The 27,294-nt window shown below is 41.7% G+C and overlaps 3 protein-coding genes across 7 annotated transcripts in view; 1 reads left to right on the forward strand and 2 right to left on the reverse strand.

Moving 5' to 3' along the window:
• Positions 1-325: 325 nt before the first annotated feature.
• YY1 (YY1 transcription factor) lies at positions 326-8,144 on the reverse strand. The gene is made up of 5 exons (XM_053474553.1): positions 7,322-8,144; positions 3,687-3,849; positions 3,423-3,483; positions 2,923-3,081; positions 326-2,362 (listed from the first exon to the last, which is right to left on the reverse strand). Exons 1-5 carry the CDS (start codon positions 7,869-7,871, stop codon positions 2,180-2,182), a joined length of 1,116 nt encoding a protein of 371 aa, XP_053330528.1. The 5' UTR covers positions 7,872-8,144; the 3' UTR covers positions 326-2,179.
• On the forward strand, positions 7,294-16,469 carry DEGS2 (delta 4-desaturase, sphingolipid 2). Its single transcript, XM_053474560.1, has 3 exons — positions 7,294-7,418; positions 14,675-15,417; positions 16,269-16,469. Exons 2-3 carry the CDS (start codon positions 14,701-14,703, stop codon positions 16,410-16,412), a joined length of 861 nt encoding a protein of 286 aa, XP_053330535.1. The 5' UTR covers positions 7,294-7,418; positions 14,675-14,700; the 3' UTR covers positions 16,413-16,469.
• Positions 16,470-17,269: 800 nt separating this feature from the next.
• Positions 17,270-27,294, reverse strand: part of EVL (Enah/Vasp-like) — a 65,387-nt gene continuing 55,362 nt past the window's right edge. For 2 of the 5 annotated variants that reach the window (XM_053474536.1, XM_053474538.1), the window contains 10 exons: positions 24,945-25,826; positions 23,845-24,095; positions 22,940-23,052; positions 22,625-22,685; positions 22,141-22,201; positions 21,458-21,524; positions 21,307-21,369; positions 19,966-20,032; positions 18,213-18,270; positions 17,270-17,915 (listed from right to left, as the gene is read on the reverse strand). In XM_053474536.1, coding sequence (XP_053330511.1) covers positions 17,878-17,915; positions 18,213-18,270; positions 19,966-20,032; positions 21,307-21,369; positions 21,458-21,524; positions 22,141-22,201; positions 22,625-22,685; positions 22,940-23,052; positions 23,845-24,095; positions 24,945-25,826 — 1,661 coding nt within the window. In that variant the 3' untranslated portion in view covers positions 17,270-17,877. The remainder of the gene's footprint in view (positions 17,916-18,212; positions 18,271-19,965; positions 20,033-21,306; positions 21,370-21,457; positions 21,525-22,140; positions 22,202-22,624; positions 22,686-22,939; positions 23,053-23,844; positions 24,096-24,944; positions 25,827-27,294) is intronic. The other 3 variants (XM_053474539.1, XM_053474537.1, XM_053474541.1) reach the window with 3 other exon arrangements.

The following is a 27,294-nucleotide window of genomic DNA, read 5'->3' on the forward strand; positions in this document are numbered from 1 at the left end:
GCTATGACGATAAATACGCTTTAAACCTCGCACCACAATTGACCCGACTTTGTTGCTGAACAAAGGGTTAAACGAAGGCAAAGCTGAATTCGAGAGAGGAATAATCATAAAAATATTAAAGTACACAAAACAGAATTATGAGGCAGGCTGCAGTAATACACACAAATGCAGTTTTAAACACACATGGCACAGGGCATTTCCATATCAAAGCAGAGACAATGCTTACAAAAAGGAAGGCTAAGCCACTTCTTTAAAACCGACAGAACTTTATGCACTTATAAATCACACCAGCTTCCAGAAGGAAAAAGAAAAATAGAAACTGAAGTTATTTTTGGGAAATAAATGTATTTACAGTATTAAAATACAAAAATTATGCCAGTGTTTGTTGGAACACAGGTAGAAACGTTCTCTTTGACCAACGTCATTCCGTAGCTACTCATACGTATATATTATATATGCACCCAGCCCTGGTATACCATACTGGATAAAAAGCTCAGCAAAACCTTAGAAATATTTGCGGTAAAACAGAAAAAGAGAGCGAAGAAGGGGGGAATAGACACATTCTCATGCGTCAGACTCTGCAGGGTCTCGCCGAGCCACCTGAATACCCATGAATGGCCAGCGCAAGACTGAGCGAGCCCCACCAGACTTCTCATATATAAATAGTAAAAGGCTGCCGCGTCTTTAGGAACTCTATCCTGAATGACATGCGTGTAACACGCCGCCACCTACCACTAATGGAAGTAAACACAGGCCACATTGTGATACATCGTCCTCATTTCAGATACTTTACTTTAAGTCTGATTAGTAAAGACACTCGAAAGAATTGAAATACAGATTTTTTTTTTCTCTCTCTCAAATGTTTTTGACATTAAATCAGTCGGTATAGTGAAACCCTAATTAGAGAAGATTGACAGCTTCAAAACATCTCAATGTGAGCTGGCCTTGATTACAAAAGTTCATTAGGTGAAAAATCAAGGACAGCTTCGTGTTTTTGGTACGTTGAGTAAGTCAGCGGTCAGGGCTGGATAAATCTGTAGCCGGATAGGGGAGGGAAAAAAAAAAACAAAAAAAACAGGAGCCAAATATGGGATGTAACCATAGCAGAAAATACATAATTTACCCCCAAAAAAAGTTAGTTTCTGGCAGTAACGTTTTAGGAAGCGATGCCCACCCGGCTCAAAACGTTTGTCCAGCCCTGCCGGTAGCCATCAGCGGGTTACATACGGCCTGCATTCCCACCACGGATCCTATTATACGGCCCTTTTCTAACGCATGGGACATATTGATAAAAAGGTCAGTGTCTATACAATACATTCTACAACTGAGCACCAATTTCTTGAACTGAACAGGCAAAAGAACATCTGTCTGGCAGGAACCCCCCCTCCAAAATAAGTGACTAAAATGGATTTAGTTATTTATCACTAGCGTAAATCACATCTAATAGTTGGTGCTACATGATTCCAATACAGCTATGTACGATACAATTATACAAAATAGGTTAACATCTAAAAATACAACCAAAAAAAAAATAAAGGTAGCAAACAAAACCTGTAAAGTTTCTTTTTTTTTTTTGCTTTTTTGTTTTTTTTTTAGCAGGGAAATCCTTTTGAAGTATGCATTTAGTACAGTAACTGCCCATTCTTTTAAAGAAAATCTACTGCAAGCAAAAGTTATCAACCTCCAGAATTAAACACATAGCGTCACTAAGCATATCCCCAAAAAAGTGTACAATATGCACACTTGGAAAATACAAAATAAAAGATTTAAAATAATTAATAATAAAAAAAGAAAGGAGAACAATTTGCAACAAGTGAGCGTCTATTTATAAGTAAGTTCATTGTTTGTTTTTTTAGTATTGTGGTAGGAAGTCCTGATGCAATTTTGTGACACTGCCCACCGGGTTGCACGAGGCATTGGGGAGAAAGAAGTCACTATACAAAAAAAAAAAAAAATCCACTTATGAAAATCGGATAACAGAGCATCTCAAACAGTGAACTTGAAGTCCTCTTTTTTTAATATGTTTTCTACAGTCATTATCAAAACTGTCCCTTAAGAGATTGGGTATCTGTTAAAATTCATCCCTGGAAACCATGTACAAGGTACAATGGGCGGTGTATTTTGATCATACACCAAAGATGCTTTTTTAAAGGTAAGACGTCTTTCCGCTTGTCGAGTTTCACTGGTTATTTTTGGCTTTAGCGTGTGTTAAAATGTGAGATTTCAGGTTGGTAGACTGAGCAAATTTCTTATTACAGCCATCGAAGGGGCATACATAGGGCCGGTCTCCTGTGTGAATCCGCACATGGGTGCGCAAATTGAAGTCCAATGAGAATCTCTTGCCACAGCCTTCAAAAGTACACTGCAACACAGAAAGACACAATCAGTATATGACGAGTCCACACTCCAATCCCGCGCAAACGCTCAACGCTCCAGCAAACCAACCAAGACACAGCACGCGTTTTATAACTTGTCAAGTTTTCTGAATCACACACACAGTACCGCTTCACGCCGTCCTACGCAGGACAGAAATGCCTCCAAGTCTCAAGGTCACCAAAAACAGACTCATCAATGACAAATGCATATTAAAGTACTTATTACTTATAAATATGCGCTATTTACAGCCCAAAACCTACTTAACAGTTGAAAACACAGAGGCTTCCTTCCCCCTTTCCTCCATGATTCATGCCAGCTTTGGCTCCTTGAAGCCACCTGGCAGGAAAGCACTTCCTACAATGTAAGCGCTTTCCTGCCCATGCATGTAGGGGGTCCCCCGCTAGATCTCCTGGCAGTGCAATTATATAGGGAGGATTCTGACGGATCATTCTGTGCATTAAAGGGCACAGGATGGCTGCAGTGTACTTTTGACAGATCTCATCCACTCTCCAGTTTAAGTACAACCAATAGGTAATCGGGGTTTACCTGAAATGGCTTTTCACCGGTATGAACCAGCTGATGTCTCTTGAGTTTTGAACTTTCAACAAAGGCTTTTCCGCATTCTGCACAGACATGTACTCGCGGGCCGTGTGTGTGCAAGTGCTTCCTCATTGCAGAGTTATCCCTGAACATCTTAGTACATCCCTAGGAGGAAAGAATGAATGGCGAACAATTAAGTATTAAGAAAATAAGAAGGGGTGGGGGGTTGAATAATAATAATGCTATACTGTTCCCGGTTACAGATCATGGGTGGTCTTTCACATCTTCCCTCCAACAGCATTACCCACTATCCCCTCTGCAAAAATGAATGGAAGATTGGAACAGAAAAATAAGATATGGGAAGAAATGGTTTGCTGCCCAGGGAGCACAGTGCAAAGATCATGAACAACTAGGCATATAGAAATGAACCGGTGTGGAAGTAGTATTACATTAAGCGATATACATTATAGCCTCTAGGTATCCTATTTCTGCCAAGGTGCACCTACTTTGTGAGGACAGGCAATGGTTCTCGGCGCATCATCTTCCTTGATTTTTCTAGGCTTCATTCTAAGGAAAATAAAAAACAGAAAAATACCCTGCATCAGATAAACGTACGACTACCTCGATGAGATCAGTTCAATGGCTATATTACAAGACTAAGTGATCCTCACGTGATCCCTTCAATTAACTCTCGGTATATGTTGCAGTAGCTCAGAGACAGCTACACACCACAGAAACCAGCAGTCCACACACACTCAGGATTTATATACCTCGCAAATTCAGCAAGTTGCTTGGGATCAGACAGATCAATGCCTGGTATCCCCCCTGGGGGTAGTTTCTTTCCTGTCATGTACTCAGAATAGTCTGGCGGCGAGTTTTCTCCGATAATCTGCTCTTCAACCACTGTTTCATGGTCAATGTCTTTCTTATCATCTGCAAATTAAAAAAGAAAATATCCAAACCTTTATATATCAATCTAATATTTAAAATGACTGAGCATAAAATCAAGATCTTACACCAAGTAATATTGGTTTAATCTGCACTGCATTTATTATTCACATCCACAGCCAGCCACACACACACACACACGTATTTCTAATACAGCAAAGCTTTGTACGCGTCCGCGATTATATACCACAGATGCACCCTGCAGTATACAGCACAAGGAGCCCCCTTGTTACAACCCAATGCCTAGACTCACCCGCTCCATCATAAGCATGAGGACTTGTTCCTATAGCAACGAGGGCTGTTCTTCATACCCCCGACATGTTTTTACGGTCTTCTCGCGGTAAGCGGCATTTAAATCGGTACAGCTTCAGCCACTGTAGGACTTGGATGCGCAGCAGAGGGTTTAGCAGCTAAAGTATGGCAGCGAGAACCTCAAAGCCGTGCTGTCATCCATAAATATATTAATAAGTCATCATGCCTGCCTATGTTTGGAGCTGCCAGTGAATGGCTCGTTCTCTTTAAGAGAAGGATATGCACGCGCAGCATTTTGGGACTACGGGGAGAGCACTGTGGATATGCACGCCTGTTCCTGCAAATACTCCCTCTCCAATGTGAATGAATCCCAGGAAAACCAAATATTAAACTGGACCATGCATCAAACATGTCATTAAACTGCAACAGATGCAAAAAAATGACTGCTTGAAGAAAATATATATGTTGATTTGTGATAATTTTTTCTATGAAGTAAATAAAGAACATTCTCTAGATAACACGCCAAAAGACCAAAATATAGCCCCAAGATTACTTTTTTAAGTATAAATCTGCTGACACAGCTCCTTCTCTCAGCCGAGACAGAAATATTTGATCAGGGGGAAAAACGTAATTCTTCTTTGACGATTCAATGTTCAAGCTTTGGCTATGCCCTACTTGATGCTTTTCACCGATGGCTCTCAATGAACCCTCAGCCATGTCCATCTTGTCAGGTAGTGGTGGCGCCAATTTTGATATATATATATATATTATCTTGAATGTTCCTTCACAGGGAGCTTCTCTCTGTTCATACGGTAATTTTGAGATCCTATCATAAATAATAAATGTATACATTATTGGCTGCACCTATATTTTGTAGGCAACCAAACGAGGGAGTCTCTTTTCTTCGAGCATGAAGCACAGCGCTGTATGCACTTATGAAGTTGAGCAAAACGTCTGCAGACATGGAGGCTACCCTTTGCTTTCCTTGCTGTGACGCAGAAAAACATTAACGGAAAGTCTGCTGTCCCCAAACAGCCTCACCAGCGATGGAAAGCAACCCCCGAACAGTTCTGGAGCTAAAAAACATCCAATCACCAGCAGGAAAGTGCATGCGTGTGGTGGGGTCTCGGACCCCCTGGATATCTCCAATGTGCATTACTGAGCAGGAGATGCAGCTCCCGCAATGCATGGAGCCAAGGCAGGGATTCATCCAACAGACATAGAAAGGATTCTGGTTAACCTTTCTATAGATTTGGAAGGGGCAAAAAAGTTTAACCCATGGCTGTAATAAGCTTTAATAGGAGTGCGAAGCTTGTAGCTCAGCTCGGTTGCTGGTTACGTTACAATTATACAACCCAAAATGCAGCTCTCCGGGAACTGGATAAGACACGTCAATGGAAACACAACTGAAGGGGACACCCACCCTCCTATTATTACTAGAGTTGGATTAAAAGCTTTCACATATATTAGCGGTTGTCTTTATTAAAACTGTTCTAGTTTTTGCATAATATTTTCAGGCAGCTACATATGAGCCATTAGTATGAGCTCTCGCTCTGTTATCTGAACCCCGATCTACTAAACACCCAGACTCCTTCTACTGCAGTGTAAAACAAAATAATAGAAAGAGACAGTTTTTGACTGAGCAGGTAAAGTTGTCTTAAATATCACATGACTAACAACAATGTCGGCCTCCAGGTCTGCAGATAAAGGGATGAAATGCCAAATCTGATCACATTCTATGGAACTTCCCGTTTAACGACTGAGCTCTCCAAAGCACTGTGCTCTCTACTATCCGTGTATATTGGCGCTGCTGTCATATATGATCATTTGAAGGGGGGAAAAAAAAACGATTTCCTCAGCCACTAAGTAACCAGGGATCCACGTTTTACATGTCCGTGGTCCATTATATTGTACCTCCTTGGAGTGCAGTTAAACAAGACATTGTGACCACTTTACACGTGACGATGTCACGCAACATGTTAACATGTTAACCTGTGTGATATCTATTAAAAGATATAAGCTAGAGATGCGTGCCTACTCTTCACATTATAAAGCAAGAAGCTAGATACGCGTGCACACTCTCTCCACATTATAAAGCAAGAAGCTAGATACGCGTGCACACTCTCTCCACATTATAAAGCAAGAAGCTAGAGACGCGTGGACACTTCACATTATAAAGCGCGAAGCTTGTTTTTATTGCCCTGAAAATGCTATATCTGAGCTTAACATAACCCGGGTCCCTACGGCTCCTGTAAACCTCACAGCTGGTGCACCTTACGCCTATGAACACGCGTTTTTCCTGACTGCTACCGGCGCATTAACAATGAATCAAACCCTTACAAGACACACAACTAACAAATGAATTAACATAAATCAAATGACCCTACATGAGGCGTATGGATTGCATGCAGGAGTCGGGTATAGTAAATATTACTGAATTTACAAGCCAGGCAATCTGTCCTAAAGGCCACAGTAACTAGTTTAGGGGCCCAAAAGGAATTGATCTATACAGGTCACTAGAGAGACAGCTGTGACATTTCATATGAAGGCTACCCGGATCTGACACAAATATACCTAACACTGTAACGTACATGTACGATATACACGTCACACACAGGCCCCCTGCCCCTGGTATGTTAGTTTATATGATTCGGTCTCGTTATATTTTTCTTTAGTTTTATTCTTTATTGAGACGAATAAATCACCGGCCGGGCCGAGCAGCGGTAACCAGTGAGGGCAGCAGGCCGACTACAGTGCACATTAGGCGGGCTGCAGTTCCCCAGCTGCCCGGGGGCCTACACAGGGTATCCTGGTTCTGCTGTGCAGTTCGGTTACACTTTTATCCGGGAAAACCGCTCACGGTGTACCTCCAGAGGCATATATGGCTGCCGCCCCTCCCCCCCCGCGAAGTGCGCCATTGCGGCCTAGTCCCCGAGCCAGCAGCAGCGCGCTCGCTCCCGCTAGGCCGCCATGTTCTGCCGCCATCTTCCCCGATCCCCACACGCCATGTTTTCGGGCAGCCATACTGCCCAGCGAATATGGCGGCGCCCAGCAACACATCAAAACATGGCTTCCTCTCAAAACAATCTTTCGTTTTGGGGCAGAGGCCAGCGAACACCACGGGTGTAAAGAGCGGGATCGGCGCGGGGAGCCGGGGGACACGCCCTGAGGCCTAGCAGGCTGCAACAATGAGGGGGACACGTACCTGAAGCCCACATGGTGACGGAAAACTCTCCCTCCAGGGTCTTGATCTGCACCTGCTTCTGCTCCCATTTCCTGCCGCTGGGCTCGGCTCCGCTAAGGTAGCTCTTTTTACCGCTCTTCTTTCCGCTACCCCCTCCCTTCTTCATGCGCCCGCCCGACGACGAGCTTTTCCCGGCCACTGTCACCAGGGTCTGCTCGATGTATTCGTCTTCCCCGGCCGGGGCAGGCACAGGGATTAAGATCTGGTCCTCAAAACCGTCGTCGGCCCTCAGATCAGAGTCGTCTCCTCCGACCACCTCCTCCCGGGTCTGAACCAGGATCACCTCCTGATGGTGGTGGACGTGGCTCGGGTCGTCAGAGTCCAGAGGCTGCAGGGCGATCATGGGCTGGTGGTGGGGATCATCGTCCTCGTCGTCGTCATCATCCCCGACCACCGTGGTCTCGATTGTCTCCACCGGTATAGATTCCACCTCGATCTCGTGCAGCTCCACGAGCTCCGCGGGCATTTCCGAGCCGTCAGAGGCAATATACAGCGTATCGCCCGATGCCATGATGAGCTGTGTCTCGGTTACCCCCCCAGCGCCTCGGTCTGTATTTTTAGGAACCCCCCCAGTTCCTCGCTTTTCTCATTAACCCCCCACTTTTCTTTCTTTTAATTTTTTTTCTCCTCCTTCAATACAAATACCAACTCCAGCCAGCAAATCTCGCCGCCGCTGTCCGCTCCGGCATCATCTCGCGAGAGCAGGCATTTCAACGGCCGGGCTGGGAGGCGGCGGGCGGCATCCTGGCTTGGGGCAGAGGAAGGAGGGGGCGGGGCGGCAGGGTGTCACGTGATGCGCCGTACGGTTCCCGTTGTACGCACAGCTGTGCCGGGTTCGCGTTAGTCTGTCAGTTCTTGTCTCCCCTTACCCTTTGAATGCATGGGCTGTAAGATGCGCTGTGTATATTGTTGGCGATGTATAAATAAAAGATACGTTCCATTGGTAGCTTTGGGAATAAGACCGGTTTTAAAACCTTGTACAGGTTCATGGACATCGGAACCCCACCGGGAGGTGAGACCCTGTGGTAACATTATGTATGTATGTATGTATGTATGTATGTATGTATGTGTGTGTGTGTATACAGCGGTCCCACTCAAAAACATTCCGTCGGTCCCCCCACGCACCAGAATAACTTTATTTAGTAATAACCTGCGTTGAGCGGGGCTCTCCCTACCTTTCATTCCTTTAAGTCAATAGTGTTATGTTATACCCATTGTACAGCGCTGCGGAATATGATGGCGCCATATAAATCGGTAATAAACTTTTTGCTGCGCTCTGATTTGGTATAAATGCTGGTGCGCCGGGGGGGGGGGGATAGTCTGCATTTGCCCCTTTGCACCCCCTGCTCTGGACACATCTCCTGCCATGTCGTATTCTTACCGCCAATCAGCTCGGCCGCCGGGTTGACAAGCGTGCGCTCGTTAACGGGACCCCGGAGGAGCGGGAGCTGCAGCTTCTGCCTAACTCAACCACCTTCCTATTAACATCACCATTAAAGTGTTTCTATTAAAAAACAAAGTTTTTGGGGTAGTTTAAATAACTCTATTTCTTGCTCTCTGTTTAGCAGTATCGGGTGTAAGGGTCTCTTGGATTTTCACGTATGTATATACCAGGTGTGCTCTATGAATATTTTTGTCAATAATATCCTATAATAAAGCTTATTTCAGTAAGATTGTTGTGTTTTTTCTCTACATTTCAGGTAAGTGTGTGTTAGAGCGGCTGGTTAAAAAACAAATATTTGGGAATACGCAGGGGATGGCGCTGGGCGAGTAGGGATAGAGAAGGATAGGCAGTGAAATGTAAATAGATAATCTAGTCGCCATTTTTAGAACATCAGACTTATGTCTCGTAAGACGCCTTCCTCTCTGGCCGCCTCTGCTGAGGCCGGGACATGCAAGCAGGACGCTTTCTTGAGTACGCTAGAAGCAGCTTGGAAGTCAATGGATGTAGTATCTGCCAGCCGTTATAGCTGATCATCGGCGTTGAGCACGCGTGTGATTGGCTGCTGCTACTCCCATTGGGTTTAATATTCATGGAAGTGCTAAGCAGCATGTGCAGTGAGCATTCTCAAGTATGCTTCCTGTCTTCAGTTTAGTAGCCATGGGCAGGAGCAAACTATACAATAACCAAAACACGCACGCTGCTTCCCAAAGGGTTAACATTATACAATTTGCATGGAAGTTCACCAGCGGTTTTAATAACTACCCCTGACTCCTGTCCAGCTGTCCTGGCGTTTTATGTGACTGACCTTACTACTAATCTTTGTACTAATCTCCTCTAGCTACTATCTCTTATCTCCTCTATTATCTCTATCTATTTTATCTATTATCTCCTCTATCTACTATCCATTATCTCTAGCTACTCCAGGCCAGGGATGCCCAACTTCTGGCCTCCAGGACTGGAAATGGGCCACAGTGTTTGGATGCCCCAGCTTGAGCAAGACATATCCATAAAAAACAATTGGCAAGAATACGAGAACTGGGGTTGTGCGTCACGAAGTCTGGGCTTTGAAGAAGAGTTGGTGGAATTACCGGTATTCAACAGCATTTATAATCTATCTCGCTGGGAAGTGACATGACATAATTGCCATAATAAACCAGATATTGCTGAGCTTCCATCGACCTCAGTGAGGGTGCTACGATGGCTGAGCAGGGGGGTACTTGAGTATGCCTCCAGCTTTTAAGTAAGGTAGTCCAGGGAGGAGAAAAGGAGACATCCACTATTTTTCTTAACTCCTACAAGTAAACAATGTATGATTTGAATGCAAAATGGCATCCAACATGCGTTCAAAAAACAAAATACAGGGAACTTTCTAATTCTTAACAAAAATGCTACTGACAGACAATAATTGTCACTTCTCTGCTGTGTCAGGACCTTCTATTACAGTGGGTGAGGGGGATCATGGTTCCTGATGAAGTCCCACTCGGGAGGGTGCGCCTTGTCTGAGTCATTTTTAGTCCTTGATGGCCTCTGTCAGAAAAGTAAGAGGTTTTGGGTTAAAGATAAGCTCAGATAGACCATTAACTCCAGTTCAGTTGTTTGGCGCTTGAACCTGTCTGCACTTGACATTAGACTATCTCCCAAAGTTATATGTTCTAGGCTTGATTTAGTGAATAAACCCCTAACAAGAAAGCACTAGAAATCAAAGGGGAATTCCCACCATTTTTTTATTACTAGTAGTAATATTTTTAGTTTTTCGGAATATATGGTTTTTCAAGCAGTTGCATATTAGCCATTTCTATGAGTTCTCGCTCTGTTATCTGAGCCCAGTTTGCTAGACGAAGCCCCTGAGTCCTTATCATACTGGCTGTGGGAAACGCTTAATCAAAGTCTTAATCAGCCAGCCGGACACTTACTAATGAAAGACTATTAAGGAACAGACTTCATTAGCATTGCCATAAAGTAGCAGCACAGTGTGGTGATTGAGCAAGGAAAGTCACCCAAAATATCACATGACTGACAACAATGGCGGCCTCCAGGTCTGCAGATAAAGGGAATGTATTTGAGCAATAAAACCATGTTTTTGTCAATGCCAACTTACATTACTGTTTACTGGACTGAAGAAGATTTTAGTTTTTGTTACATGAGTATATTTATACACCTTGCAATTTACGCAGAAGGAAGCGTCATTAGACCTTGGATATTGGAAGAATCATGGACGTGAATGTCTTTCTGCAGGGTGTCAAAGCTTTGACTTTAAGAACATTTAATTATCATGGATTCTTGCCCATTGCCATACACTTTACATTTTGTTTTACCTTGGGTGCATTATCTGCAGTATCAACATTGTCATCTTGCGTCATCCTTTCACCGGTAACATACTACTGTGACTGGCTACTGAGCGCCAACACGCAAGTAGACACACAAGCTTGGGAGACCTCATCCATCTTGGGAGTTGGAGATCAGATCCTCAAAATAAAGTTTACTCATCATACTGGAAGGTGTAATTTATCAACAGAGTGTGGGATCTAAGGCTGTCTGGGTCGGCTGAGCATTATGACCTTTGTAGTTCCAACTCAGCTGTTGGGGTCACTTATGCCCTATGAATGCTGTCAAAGGATTTCCATAAAATGGGACGTGGCATGGGGTAGTGGCATGACTATTCAATAGTTCCCATACCTCCCTAATTTGAGATCCCCAGTTCCAGAATGCTTCAGACAACAATAAAACAAGTGCCCGTGGAATTGTTCTCTGTAGCGTCGTCTCCACCACCGGGAACTTGTGTAATAAACCGACCAAACTGAATTAGGCTTCCGATATCTAATCTAATATGTATAATTAAATTTAAGAAATTACACTTTGAAGGAGTTTAGCCAGATACCCCACAAGTGGCAAGAAATTGGAATTGAACGGAAGAATTGCCCCAGGTTAGCCAGCATTCTGACATTCTTTTGTATTGTAGGAACTCCCCTGTTCGCAGCATATCATGAAAATACTTCTGGCTGCAAGCTGGTGGACTCAGAAGTAGCTGTTTTGTTATCAACGACACTTAATATTGTTTCCCAAATAATTGCTTCTAGATCCGCCCCACTGTGGTGAAGGTTTATATAAGGTCCAGCTGCTGGCTCTCCACCCACCGGTAATCCAAGTTCTTGATATGGTGGCACTACCAATGGTTTCATTTGTAGGGCATCATGGGTAATGCGGTCACTAGAGGAGACTTTGAGTGGGTCTATACTGACCAGCCTCACACACAGAGAAGGAAAGAAATACTAGGTATCTGTTTAATCTCACCTAGATTGAGACTCCAAATGATTCAAGGGTTTAAGTGTTTAGTATTGCAGGGTCCATGAGAGGCAATGATCTCAGACTCCTTCGTTGAGCAGCCTATTAGCCTTAATTCGTATCTGTTTCTGGAATTGCGTTTTTAGGTTTTGTGATATGATGTCGTTTGGACTGACCGTAGAATGCCTGGGATTCATTGACCTTTGTTGGTGGGGTACAGGGCTGCCACGCTATAGGCAAGATCTCCTGGATATCTCATGATGGGTACTGGCAGCTCAATCAAAATGAACTGATTTAATCGCTTGGGTGTTTATTCACTTAAGATCTGCTGCTTCATTTTTGAGCATGTGGGACCAACACTGGGATGTTTCCCAGTAAGAAGGGCTAATCTGGCCCTGTATAATGTAATGGGTGAAGATACCTTGGCTAGTTCTTACGGATTTAACTATGCATCGTATGGGGCAAGTCAAACCCTACGTGCAACACAAGCTCTCTGGGGTTGGATCATCTTAATGATTATAACTCTCTCACTTCGCTATGCATTTGGAAGGGCCAACACCAACAGGTTTTCTCCAGTGTGAATGGTTGAGCTGGCCCTGTATAATGCATAATTTAATGTGTAAGGACACTGAAGAAATCTAACATCTTCCAGGGCCTGCCAAGGTTTTCCTGCAGCAACTGCTCACCAGAGTCAGCTGTATGTTTGGTGAAGTCAAGGAGCTCAAACACAACTCTCCCTTTAGCGAATAGATCAATTTATGCTCAAAACAATGATTTTCTATAATCCTGGTGTGTTTGTGACCTTCATGGTATGGTTATGGGCACCTATGGGTTAATATGTAAGGCGTTCTATTAATTAAGACACATTTAATTAAAATTTGACCCCATATATCCATTCAGAATGTTGGGTTTTAATCACAATGAACATTTTTTTGTAGGCTTGATCGCTTTGATCTTTTTTGTTCTATAATAAGAGTTATGTTTTTCATACATACAGTTTATATGACAACATATTCATGCATTTGTGTTAAAGACCATCGGTTTCAGAATAATTATCTTCCTTTTGGGTACTGCTATAGGGTAAGCTCTGTTTATGTGAACCGAAACGTATATATGTAAGCGTTATGGGCTTTTGCTGCGTTTAGTCTTATTGTCCCAAGGAGGCCATTAGGTTATTCTGATCTGTGCTTTATCTGTCTTTTACTTAATCATCTTTCACTCATCTACAAACGCTCATGAGGGGAAAACTCACTAAATCGATTCTAACATTTTTCCTGAGTTTAGAAATACCCAATGTTTTCTGTTTTGAGCAATGAGTACAAGTACTGTATTGCTGTTTTATAAGGGTGTAAATGCTCCCTTAAATTCCACTTTTTTTTGTTTTCTTTTGCATATTTCTAGCAGGAGAGGCACAAGGTGTTTTGGCACCTATTTTTACTTTTTTTTTTAAATATATATTTTTTTTCTTTACATTTTCTTGCAACTGGATGAGTTTTTTGTTTCTAAAAAATAATTACAGGGCTCCATTGCAGGTACTGTGATCAGCCTGCAGGGGGAGTCTCAGGGGCATCTGGAACCTTTTTCTGTGGAGAATATGGTTGCTCTGGAGAGTGATAACATAGGGGGGGAGGCTGCAATTTTTGTGTTTGTGTTGCTGAATGCCACAATATCAAAGCATTGTAGCAACACCAGCTGAGCATAGAAAGTCATTGTTAATCACTGAATGGCACATCAATTGTCGTTAAGGGGTTAAAGGTGCTGGTTCGTCTATGTTTTTAATTGATTGCTGCACAAGGAAACCTCATTCCTTGTATATTTTGTATGTCCAAGCCCTTCCTAGAAATAATTCTTTGGTTTTGTGTCATAGTTTCTTCTGAGAACACTCAAGGACACTTAAAGGGACAGCTACCATATGCATTAAAGTGCGTTAGATGTCCGAGTGGTTCCTTTAATTATTTCCTCCTCCGCAGAATCTCTCCGTAAGCTTGTATCTCTTGCCGCACCACCTAAGCTCTTGACGTGCAGGAGATGTGTTCGGTCAACGCAATTCCTGCCGCTGGTTTCGGTGGGAGCTGTTGTTATGATGGGACCATGGATGGTGACTATGTTGCTTATTTTCCTTAATATATGCTCTCTATTAATATTTTTTACTTGTTAAAGAATACATCTTAAAGTACCCACTGACCTATCCCTTTGATTTGGTTTTGATCTAATTGAGACTCAAGTGGAATGCTTCCTTTTGATGGAAATCTGTGTAGGAGGAGCAATTCAATATAAACAATAATATCTGGTTGTTGGGTAATACGCCAGCACGTTCAGTCGCTGATACAATGGATTGTCATGGATCAGCGACTGATGTGCCCCTTTAGCCCGTACTAGACCAGTTAGAGGGCACATGTCTTCCACACACATTGTTACTTGGAGTTCAGTTGCAAGTATACCTGAAGTCTTAATAGAATGAAACTTGTGAGTATGTTTAGGTGTAAAAATATTATGCTTTCATGTAGCATTGAATAAAGCCAGTTGCATGTAAGACAAGTATCCGATTAAAAAAAAAAAAAAAAAAGTTTTCCCTTTTCTCCCGTTAGCCAAGTATCCAGAAATCAAATCTCTGATGGGACCCGATCACCATCTGAAGTGGATTGTCCTAGGAATGGTTTTAATACAACTTGCTGCCTGTCGTCTGTTGCGGGACTTGACCTGGAAATGGGTCCTGTTTTGCGCCTATGCCTTCGGCGGCTGCGTAAACCATTCGTTGACGTTGGCCATCCACGACATTTCTCACAATGCTGCGTTTGGGAACCAGAAAGCAAAGTGGAACAGGTGGTTTGCGGTATTTGCTAACCTTCCCATAGGGGTGCCTTATTCTGCTTCCTTCAAGAAATATCACATTGACCACCACCGATACCTGGGAGGAGACCGCTTAGATGTGGATATACCAACTGATTTTGAAGGCTGGTTCTTCTGCACTCCGCTTCGAAAAGTCGTGTGGCTGATCTTACAACCATTTTTCTATGTGTTGCGGCCGCTTTATGTGAACCCCAAGCCGATCAGCCAGATGGAAGTCTGCAATGCGCTGGTCCAGTTTTCAGTTGATGTCGTGTTATATTACATTTGGGGTCTGAAGCCCATTGTATATCTGGTGGCTGGTTCAGCGTTCTGCTTGGGTTTCCATCCTATATCCGGACACTTTATAGCTGAACATTATATGTTCACCAAAGGATACGAGACATATTCGTACTACGGATCTCTGAATTTAATTACCTTTAATGTTGGTTATCACACAGAGCATCATGATTTTCCCAGCATCCCTGGAAGTAAGCTACCCGTGGTGAGTCTTTTGGATCCAAGTAATAATGTCTGTACCATAAAAATATCCACACGGCATGTACATGAGAATGTTCTGTGGGGAATGCAGTTACTGGTTAATGTGAAGTGATCATCATCATCATCACAAATATTCCATTGGTTTCCATGGTGATTGATCCACATTTTCCCAATAACTCTGAAAATTTTCCGAGTATGAATCTGTCCATACAACATTTCAGGTGTCCGAACTGCGATACCTGCGTTGCAGGGTGCGATGAGGTGGGGAGGAGGGGGCAGGAATAGCCACCTTGCGATGCTGCAATGGAGGTCTGGGCTACAACAGCACAGATGTCCGTTGATTTTTTTCAACTCCCTGTCGGATCAGCGATCAGAGGGTCTCCCAAACCAGCCCATGCTCCCCGCTGCCCGCAAAAGCTCAATAGTGCCCAAAATCGAAACTGTCCCACGAAATCCGGGACTGTTAGGAGGTATGGTCAACCTATAGCCCTAAAAGTAACTATGTTCAGAAGCAGCAAAACTTATAAAATACATTGTCTAAATGTTATTCCTTGGAAAGCCTTACAGTGAAGCCATGTCCCTAATAAACCTCAAAGCCAATGCTGGGGAGTGTGCTAAAGGCTATTTATTTCTCTAATGTGACAAAATTAATGGATATGAGAGTATGGCACCAGGGTATAACGTCACAAAGATGGTTCCGTACATTTTACGGTTTTGTTTATCAATCTGATGCTTTCTAGTTGGCTGGCAGTAATGTGAGTTGCAAACTAATAACCAGAAGTGCCAAACCCTGCTTTAGCCCGAGTCAAAAAAAAGCTAATTTAACAAGACCCCCCCCCCCTTATTCTCTTTTAGGTGAAGCGGATAGCGCCTGAATATTACGAGACTTTACCTCATCACCACTCTTGGGCTCAAGTTTTGTGGGATTTCATATTTGAAGATAAAATCGGCCCTTATTCCAGAATTAAAAGAAAATGCAAGCTGGCTAAAAGAAGCTGAGATTGTATCTTGTATTAAATATGCAACAATCTACTAAAAGGACATCTTTTGTTTCTGGTAAACAGAGCAATTAGCAAAGCCTGCTAATGTATTAAAGTCTGGATTAATAAGGACATTTCACATTGTACAGAGTTTTTCTTCTGCATAGAAACTGGTGCTGAATCTGAACAGAAGCCGGGGCGTAATTATTCTATTCTTGAGGGTGGCCGAAACCGCACTGCATTTGGTTTGTTCGCTGGGTGGGAAATTTTGGCAAATATAAGGAGGATGGTGTGTGTTTTCACACTATTTGCTTCCTATTATATAAATTGGCATGTCGCATGTGTTGATGCCTATTTTTTGTATGTGCAGGGTCTGATGCAGGCATCAACTACTGACAGCTGCATAAGCCATAATGTAAGCTGGCTGTTGGGACAGTTGGCAGCTATGGAAGGTTTATGATGTTGTGTCCACAAACCTTGTGTTTCTTCCACTGGGATAATATGAACAAGCCCCTCTCTGTCACAACAGCTAGGCGGGGAGACAATCAGCAATGTTAAGCCAAGGTGTGTAGAGTGATGCTAAAAAATACAAAAGAAGGGGGGGGGGTAAATTTTAAAAATAAATTTAAAAAAAAAAAAAAAAAAAAAAAGCTGAACATGCGTTCCTGATAATTTTCTCTGCGTATTCTCCGAATCTGGGGGCTCCAGATATCGTGCGTGGATGGTGGTTTATGGGGCAGTAGTTTGACCTCAGCCAGAGTGGAGAATTTAGCCCTGCTCACTCCCTTCATGAATTTGCCCCCTTCCCATCCCAGGGAAAGGTGGATCAGTTCAAAATTCTTTACAATAGTTAATAAATAAAATAAAAATCAGACATTTGGACGATAAACAGTTTAATATCAATATGAATACAGCTACTGTGGTGCACTGACGTACCATTTTAATATTGTGATGAAGTGGAAGTTATTTTGTCACCTTACATTGTAATATGTCTGTATTTTTATTTTTCTTTTGCGATTCTGCAATAAAATTCTGTTGGCAAAAAAAAAAAAAAAGGGTCTTTAACATTGCAGACTACCGGTAAATTTACTCCAAGGTCATCCTATTAAAGCAAATGGTTCACATATTTTTCAAACTACTACGAAATTAAAAATACATTTAAATAAGCGAATATATCATACAAAAAAAGGTTGACAAATTCTTATGTGCAATGTCAGGTGAATCCTAAAAAAAAACAAAGAAAAAAAAAATAAAAAATATATATCCAGAAACGCAAAATGTTGGAATATTTTCTCCCGTTTTAAGACTTTTTATGTGAAGCGAATCGAAAGCCGGCAAGCTTCAGAGTGGAGTGGAGTCTGCTAAGGAAAAAGGTACCAGGGACAGAGTGCGAGTGTCTTCCTTCATTCCGCAGTGACCATCAAACTTAACTCTTCTTCTTAAACTCTATTGAACGTTCCTGAACTAGAGAAGCTGCATCTTCATTATGTTGTGCTGATTCTGCTCAACTCTTGCCTGATGGCTACAAAAACAAACATACAATTGATAAATAAACCTCGTAACAGAGTTATTGGGCTGTGTTTGGTAAGTGGTAGGCATTCGCGGGGAAATGTGTTTTTTTTTATGGCTACCGGGTAACATGCCTTGCACATAATGCCGACAGTTTCTAGAACAATGTTCTGTTTAAGATCCATGGAAAACGTGAATGCAATTGGCTGATTTGTAAAGGTTTTGTAGTGGGGTGTGTGTGTGTGTGTGTGTGTGTAAAATTGTGACAACGCATGTATAAATCCCTAGCCAAGCCCTAATGCTATCTTACCATCAATAATCTCTTCTTTGACTTTATGCAGCTCTCTGACAACTTCCTCTAATATTTCCTGTAGAAACAAAACATAAATGTATACAAAATGTATAATATATAATGTTTATATAAGAATATCACATATTACATTTTGTAATGAAAATACACAATGCATCTAATATAGTTATAGTATACATTTGGTATATTATTGAACGTTGCAAAATAACAAACATTAATCATACTTAGTCAAGGAGTTTAATGCTGCAACTGCCCTAGGGTGAAGCCCCCACCAACATTCTGATCTTTGATGTACTTAATTACCGTATTTGCTCGATTATAAGACGAACCTGATTATAAGACGACCACCCAAAATCTAAATATTAATTTAGGAAAAGAACAAAAAGCCTGAATATAAGACTACCCTATAGGAAAAAAAGTTTTACTAGTAAATATTAATTCATGTAAACAATTTTTTCATATTTAATAAAAGCTATGATCGAGAAAAATATATATTTTTTTATTTCCTTTTATTTGCCAACCTGCCCCCCCAGTTATGCACATCTGCCCCCAGGGTTGCCACTCTGCCCCCAGAAATGCCTTATACCCCCTATTTGCCAGTCTGCCCCATGATGTGCCTTTTAACCCTCTATATGCCACTCTGCCCCATGATATGCCTTTTAACCCCCTATATGCCAGAGTGGCATATAGGGGGTTAAAAGGCATATCATGGGGCAGAGTGGCATATAGGGGGTTAAAAGGCATTTCTGGAGATATATATATATATCTGTTAACAGCAATCACACTCCTATCAAGCCAAGGCAGCCAGTACATGCTGGAACCTAGGGATGATAGGAGTGTGAGTACAGCCTCCCTATGCCATGCTACCACCACCACCCCCCTTACACATCCATGCTATCACACACTCATTCACAAACATTTACTCATTCATTCCATTTATCACACATACTTGCTCAAAAACCCTCCCCCACCCCCTTACCTGAACTGCAGATCTCTCACTCTAAGACTTCTGCAGGGGCCCGGCTGTGCGAGCAACTTCTCTGGCCCCGCCCCCAGAGGAAGGAGGGGGGAGGCAGAGTTATGTGACACTCTTCTAGCTTCCTGTTCTCCTGCTGCTGGTAGAAGAGAAGCTGCTCGCGACCAAAGCACCGGTAAGCAGCCTGGCCCCAGCGGAGGTCTGATTAGAAGACGACCTCGATTATAAGACGAGGGGTATTTTTCAGAGCATTTTGGGATATTATGAACAAGCCCCTCTCTGTGTCACAACAGCTAGGCGGGGAGACAATCAGCAATGTTAAGCCAAGGTGTGTAGAGTGATGCTAAAAATACAAAAGAAGGGGGGGGGGTAAAAAAAACCCTCCCCTGCTGGTAGAAGAGAAGCTGCTCGCGACCAAAGCACCGGTAAGCAGTCTGGCCCCAGCGGAGTTCTGATTATAAGACGACCTCGATTATAAGACGAGGGGTATTTTTCAGAGCATTTGCTCTGAAAAAAACCTCGTCTTATAATCGAGCAAATACGGTATACAGCGTGCTGAATTATATTTATTTTTGTGTTTGAATAACATTCTCATAGACAAGAATAATCAAACGAGAGAGTCCATGACGAGATTAAACCTACAATAGGATCTGCCCCTTAAATTTCATTATTTACCAGTAGGTATTTCCCCTTATAATATACAGTGGGCACAGGAACAAATCCAACTTCTAGAACCCAAAACATGTTTCCGGAGCCTCGAAAAACAATCTGACTTACTTGTTTCATTCGGTCGAAATCTAAGGTGTCTGTTGATACGTCGTTGCTGCTGCTCACAGGTTTCATCCTGCTCGGAACGTAACAGAGATTTAAAACCAAGTCAATAATTCTAAACTATCTACCTCTTACGTATATATGAGATTCATAGATTTATGCGCTGAAGCACTGCTCTGTATTAGGACTATGGCATGAAACACGTCTCTTTAGAAAAATTGGTCTCTTGAGCTGTTCGTTGGTGATGAAACAAAATGTAAAATACTCTATTAAAGAAGCACCAACGTTTTCAATATCAAGCAGACCGGAGAAAGCAGGTTTCAAACCGACTGCGATTGTATTGGATCCAGCTGTGTCCATATTGGCCAAGATGCACCCAACAACACGCGGCTGATAGATTCCTAATTCCTGGTTGATCCAGCTAGGCTTGATTTACCATCTTATCCCGCTAATCTCAATGGCCAAGCCAAGACGGTCATGGCTGAGTTCACTAGTGATTCTTGTGTTCATAATAATAATGTTTTATAATTATATTTTCTCCATTCCCACAAAGGGCAATCAAAAGGAAACTTATTTGTAAACCTCTTCCCAGCATATCCTAGCTAGTACACCTGGGTTCGATGTGATACGAATGTACATTTATAAATGATGTTAAATGAACCCCATTCAGAATGGATTATTCAGTTTTGGCATAAGGGCAAAAATTATACCTAGAGTTGAGCTGGACGGGAAGGAGCCACTCTTGCATGGACATGGCTAGTTATGATAAGGGGCGAGACTAGCAAAAAAAACATAGACAGTGTGTGTAATAGAGCAGGAACTAGGTGGACTGCCCAACAGGTAGATCAAACGATTATCTAGGAGGTAATCGGATGGATCCTTTTTTGACAGTTACTCACAGTTTCCAGATAGAAATGAAATAACTGTAAAATTTGTCCAATAAGACAATTTTGTTCGTAAACAACCTATACCCTCTCTACAGTATTGTCACAGGAGATGAATAAGCATGCTCCTTCCATTCACATAAAGCCAAGGTCCACCTATTCGAAGAAGCTACCTTACTAAACCAAGTGCAGTTATTTCTTAGTATAACAAAGGAACTGCTGAGGTATCACACCAGACCATACATGTTCTACAGACATAGGTCTTCAGGCTATTGAATTCACCACAACCTGTGTAGACAGCGCTGCAATGTATAGAGGCTATGATGCGCAACTGAACATCTTACACAATGAGAAAACTTTAAACATGTAAAAAGACTACACACACACAACAAGTGACAAAAACTGACGACAACTTGCACAGAACAAGCTGAAACAACCAAAGAGCTGCCGTTTGGACCGGTACCTAGAGGGTGGCTGGGATTGTATAGGACTCTTAGCTTCTGGGCTCTTCAGCACTGGAGGGGTTCTATGGCAATGGAATGAGATAGCACATGAATTTATCACTCTACACATTAACGTCATGCATTAACACTTCAGGTGTGGATGTCTCTTACCTAGACAGTAATGAAGGTACAGGCTTTTCAACGGAGTTACTTCTCTCCCACGGCTTTTTACCCAAGTCTGCAAAGCCACATTGAAAGCGTATCAGAGGTTTACATTGTATCATATATCTATCTATATATATATATGTGTGTGTAGTAGATAACTTGACCTCGAGTGTATTTTTCAAGGACCAATAAGAGACAGTTCCTGGTTTTGGATCCAAAATGCCCCTAGGTATTGATACCACTGCCCCCTGACACGTAGTGTCATATATGTCATGTATGGGAGGGAGGACACACAAGGTATAAAAGTAATGGATACAGTAGCAAGGAAAATTGACCTCAGGTGTAGACTTTATTACAGATAAACTAAACTGAATATTTACTGCCGCTAACAATTCCTTATCACTCACATCACTAGCCCCCATTTATGTACATATGATGCTTTAAGAACTAGACATAATATTAGCATAATCCTAAATTCAAGGTTAAATTGTTTAATATTTGAATTTTTGTTAGTTTTGAAAGGATGTTACAAAGATAAATGTGGTCAGTTGTTACATTGCAAGCTAGTATTTCCAAATAGGCATCTCACCCATCTCATCATTAAATCAAATACCCCTTGAAGGTGTAGAATAACAGCATGCAGGCTTGTACAAGACCCCTCCCCCCAACATTTTAAAATATAACATTACCTGCGGAGTTCTGTGGTGTCGGACCTCGTGTATTAGGAGAAGACGAAAGACTGGCATCCTCCTAAAACAATAACATGAATTATTCCAAAATATTCGTAATGATGATTCTAAAAATCCTTTACTAATAAACCGTACAATTATAATCGTAAAATCCACTTGTTGGATGATGGCATGGTGGGTTATGTATGGTGTGTGGGTAAAATGGGGCAGGGCTTAGACCGGACACACCCAGAAATGGGAGTGGTTATCATTTCGCTATGCCCACTTGCTGTCCATGATGACACTTTCAAGTAATGGCGTGCATTACGGGAAATCCTGCCCTCCATGCTGTGTTCCCTAATAATCCCCTTTCCTCAAATTAATCTGAATTGATTAATTATGACAGCTACAGAGGAATCAAAACATTATTAACACTACTCGCTGAATAAACGTTTTCCCATTTATTAGCGGAAGCTAAGGTTTAACAGTATAAACATATACTCACATTTTGGCATTCCTCTTCCTTTTTGTCTCCTGGTTTTTCTGTCTGTGAGGCTGCTTTTCTTCTAGGTTTTGTAAGGAAAAATAAATTATTACCAATATGGTTTAATCTGTGCAATACAGTTATCTACCTATTCACTGATGTTTATCTATCTATCTATCTATTTACTGTTGTTTACTTGTGATGTATTCTGTCTATACTTTGTACAGAACACAACAAAAGGCGTTAATTCATTCCACACAGGTTTGATGGAATGTTAGACATCTCTAACAGAAAGATACCCCCTCCCCCATTATTCAGCCATTTAACACAACAAACCTTTTAGCCAGAAGTTTATTCATCTCCTCCATTAGACCCCCTCCACCTCCACCACTACTTGTTCGATTGACATCAGTTTTGGAGGCTCCGCTCGAACTTGACGTATCCTCTGGCTTTAAAGATATAAAAATGTAATTCAATGGTTAAAATGAGGGTTGAACTGAAAAAGCCATCTACAATATAATTCTCAGAACGGACATTGTGTGTACACATTAGGAGGTATAATAACTAAAACCAGATATTTGCAGGTAAGATGAACAATTTAACTCACCAATGTCCTTATGAATTTTGAACAACCAACCCCAGTGAGCTTCTTGAGTAAGTGTTGAATTGGCCTCATCTATTCAACTATGCATTATAGAGGGCTACATCAGCCCATCTTGCAATAGAAGCTCACTGAAGTTGGTTTCTCCATTTCACAATGCTTTATCTTCTGCCAACTCTTTTAACCTTAACCTATCTTTAATTTCCATCTCCCCCTTTTCCAGCATCATATCCTTCCTTTTTTTGTATCTCTCTTATTGTTCCATCGCATATGCCGCCCTCTCACATCAGTCTCATCCTCACCTCAATTTCTTTAATCTCCATTTTAGGCTAATAAAACCACTGCTTCTGCCCTACCTTTCTTGATGTTGGGACTCAAGCATGGATTGGAGATTTGCTTTGTGCTGTAGGTGTAACCAAAAGAGGACTACAATACCCTTGTGTTGCAGATACCTTCCTCCAGTATTGGTCCACCAGATGGACACACACAGTGCCAGGGCCGAAGTTCAACCCCAGTCCTGCCCTGTCCAAAATTATTGGTATTTGGTAATAAGTTCTTTTGCCACGTTTACTGAATGCGCACTCTGCAATACTCCACACACCGGAGTAGCATATTTTCCGAGCTTTGCTGGATAACTTACTCGTTGTACTCTCCTCAGTTTGGCACCAGCCAGAGCGGCAGCGAGGCCGGACACTGGACTCTCTTCATAAACTATGCCTTGGCTTCCCCCTGTTGGCAGAGGCGGGGCAGGTGGTGGAGTGGCTCCTGTTGGTGGTGGTGGTCCAGGTGGTGGTGGAGGAGGTGGACCACCAACTGGGGCAGGTATTATTCCTACCCCTACAGGACCTACCATACCAGTAGACGAAGGGTGGCCAGGTGGAATCATAGGACCTAGAAGAGCACAAAGAACATTTTGATCAAGACCTTGCAACACGTTTGTCCACCATCCATTTAAATAATCAAAACTGTGATGCAAGCCACTGCTCTCATGTTTATTTTATATTTCAGTTTTGTTTGTAATCGATGCCACATTATGATACACTATAATAGAACTACACCAGTAATAGAAGGTGATCAGCTATATAAGGTCCCAAATACATTTCCAGTTAAATAATTTAGGATTAAGAAATGAACTCCACTTTTCTAAAATACACCATTCTACAGAAACTCATATATTGGCAAAATAACTGTCAATCAAAAACACAAAATTCCATAAACTTTATGGTGTATGGAAATTTTGAGGCATAACCTCCCTCCCTTCTTGTGGGTTCTGCACCAGTTTTAAAGATTAAAAAAAACGCTATGTTCTAATTAAAAGAGTGCAAATCCATACTTTAAGAGACCTTAAAAGCAGCTAACAATTTTAAAAAAGTCAACACAGCCAATAGTGTTTTTATGCTCTTTTTTTATGCTGAGTTTCTGTTCGGACTTCAGCCTCTCTGTATATAAATCAAAGGTGATAAGGATGTCATTAAACAAAAATATGTTGAAAACACTTGGGTAACCCGGATGTTTTTTAATAATAGCTATTTTAACAGTTAATAACCCAAGGAATGATTTTTATTGTGTTTGTTTTGTGTTTAAAACTATCAATACATATTCTTTTTTATTTTTTGTGTTTAAAATGATCAATACATTGTTTTTCATGCCTGTTTCACATTTTTTTTATTGTTCTCATGAAAACATACTTTTTTTTTTTTTTTATTAATGATGCACTCATTCCAAAAAGTAAGTACTTACTCAACTGGGAAATGGCTGATGATGTCATGTAAGGTGGAGTCCTCTTGGACAAATTCACCTCAGATACAGCAGCGTAAAGGGGAGGTAATGAAACAAAGTTGGATGTGAACTGGCATGGCTGCTGAGAAGCATGAGATGGGGGTTGAACAGGCGGGGTAGATGCCTGGGTCAGGGATTCAGCAGAGCCAGTTATCACTGGTAACTGGGCAATGGGTACAGTCTCTATATAGGACAGGAAGGAACGTTCAACACTCTTAACTTGGGTTTTGGGGGTACTTATAGGGACCTGCGTAGCTAAAAGTTCACTGGCTTGGTCATCTGGGCTTATCTGAGGTACATTAGTTTTTTGGACCAATTTATCTGTACAGCCTCTGACTCTGCCATTCTGGTCAGTAATCACAGGAAGGTGAACTGGAATAGATGATTGTGGTGATAAGCTCTTCTGCCTCGGTAAGGTCATTGACACAAGTGGAGAAGTGGGGTGAGGAGAGTATGACATAGAAGGATGTTGTACAGACTGATGAGGCATTAATGAAGAATGAGTACCAGGACCAGGTGGTGGGGATAGAGAGATCTGCTTGAGGCTCCGGGATATTGTCCCATTGCTTGGCCATATTGGAGATAAAACAGAACCCTCGGATGCTGAAGGTTCTAATCCAGAATGGCTGTGCCGAAAGTCTGGGGATTCGCTGGTTCTGTGAGAGGACTTGTAATTGGATTTACTACTGGGCTCAGAGACAGAAGATGATGAAGAAATAGCTTTTGCATAAGATGGTGGTGGGATAGCACCAGCAGAAGGAGAAGCGCTGTAGTTACTGTAGTCAGGAGGAGGAGACTGGCAGTGGGAAGGGGAAGAAGACACGTTTATCTGAAGGACAGAAACTAAAAGAAGAAAAGAAAATGAAAAGAACAAAAATGGGCATTTATAAAGGAAGCAAATAAGGCAGAGCTGTTAGGAAAAGGCTGGGACTGAGAGACAGATGGAAAGAGAAAATTAAGAGATGGAGCATGCATTGAATTCCATGATGCACAGATGTGTTAAAATCATCACTTCCGAGGGGCTAACTAACTCATTGTTTGTGCAGTCTTAAACCGATTCTAAATTAAAGACTCACTTTAATCTCGTCTGTGATGCCTTTAAATGATTTTAGTGCTAACTGGACCACAATGGAGGTTATGTTTAAAAAAAATCGATCAAGCGTAAGAGTCTTAAAAGTGGTCTTCTTACCGTACCAACCAACAGAAGATTCGTGTTGCCTGAACCATTCCATTGGTTGCTATGGTGATGAGATCACTTTCCCCACTTTGCACCAGAGTCACTTTTTATACATAACTGAAAATGATTTTTTTTTTAACGTGAAAATGTTCACTATTCTTTCACTGTATGTTTTATTTTATCGTATTACAGAACATTTTAAGATAACAAATGGCGTCACCTCTCAGGCTGTGATTATAATTTAGTGGACCAACACTTTTGGTTTATATAGTGTCTAGATGTGTATACAGATGCTAAAATCCCACCCAGATATGGATCTAATTTGTTTAATGTTTATGTTTTCAATAATGAATAGAACCTTAAAAATTTATTCTGTGTTTTATTATTCATTCTTTTTAAAGTCTAATGCATGCTGGAATGTCTTATGGGATGGTGAAAGTTCTAAGTACCAGAAACAGGTTGAATAAATATGATTGATATAAAAATATTCTGGGTGATGGGTCACTTCTGCCTGCAATATTAGATATTGCTGAAACGACATTGATCTACACTATGATATACATAATATACATCGGGAACATTGGTCTGTAAGAAGACATCGAGATTTATGAAAAAGCTTCCAGTAAGAACATTCATTTTTACATTTGTGATCAGAAAACAGAATCACACAACACAGCCAGGTCAGCGATGTACAACGTTTTAGGCTGTTCCCGTATTACAACTCCAAAATAATGCCCCAGGGTGGACAAGGGTAAGTTACAACTAAAAGCAACCAATCCCGTTCCCGGGATCAAAAATACCCTTATTATTACCCCACCCTAAAACATCACTTTTATTAACGTGTTTGTTAAAAGGTATAACCAAAAGAGATGTTTAAAAACACCAGTGTCACCAGTCCTACCATGAAAGGTATACGTCACTGTGACATGAGGGCATATGCCAACAGTCATATAACACTAATAGTATCACATCATATATATTGTTGATGGCTGCAGTCCTAACAACAAGAATAATTGAATTATGACCAGTGACACGGGCTTATTAAAAACTCGCTCCTCAGAGCTTCATCATAGGTCTGGGCTAATGGTTTTCAAAATGGAGACTGTTTGGCCTTATATCTCCTTTGTTAATGAC

This window comes from Spea bombifrons, chromosome 9 (assembly GCF_027358695.1).
Source record: "Spea bombifrons isolate aSpeBom1 chromosome 9, aSpeBom1.2.pri, whole genome shotgun sequence".
In the NCBI taxonomy this organism is placed as follows: Eukaryota; Metazoa; Chordata; class Amphibia; order Anura; family Pelobatidae; genus Spea; species Spea bombifrons.

What these genes read in the sequence shown, in the direction of transcription:
- YY1 (XM_053474553.1), bottom strand. Translation starts at nt 7,871, where the DNA reads ATGGCATCGGGCGATACGCTGTATATTGCCTCTGACGGCTCGGAAATG. An exon ending in CGTCACCATGTGGGCTTCAG is followed by an intron (nt 3,850 to 7,321) that starts GTACGTGTCCCC and finishes TTTAATTTGCAG; the next exon opens with ATGATAAGAAAGACATTGAC. An exon ending in CCATTGCCTGTCCTCACAAA is followed by an intron (nt 3,082 to 3,422) that starts GTAGGTGCACCT and finishes CTTTCCTCCTAG; the next exon opens with GGATGTACTAAGATGTTCAG.
- DEGS2 (XM_053474560.1), top strand. Translation starts at nt 14,701, where the DNA reads ATGGGACCCGATCACCATCTGAAGTGGATTGTCCTAGGAATGGTTTTA. An exon ending in CTGGAAGTAAGCTACCCGTG is followed by an intron (nt 15,418 to 16,268) that starts GTGAGTCTTTTG and finishes ATTCTCTTTTAG; the next exon opens with GTGAAGCGGATAGCGCCTGA.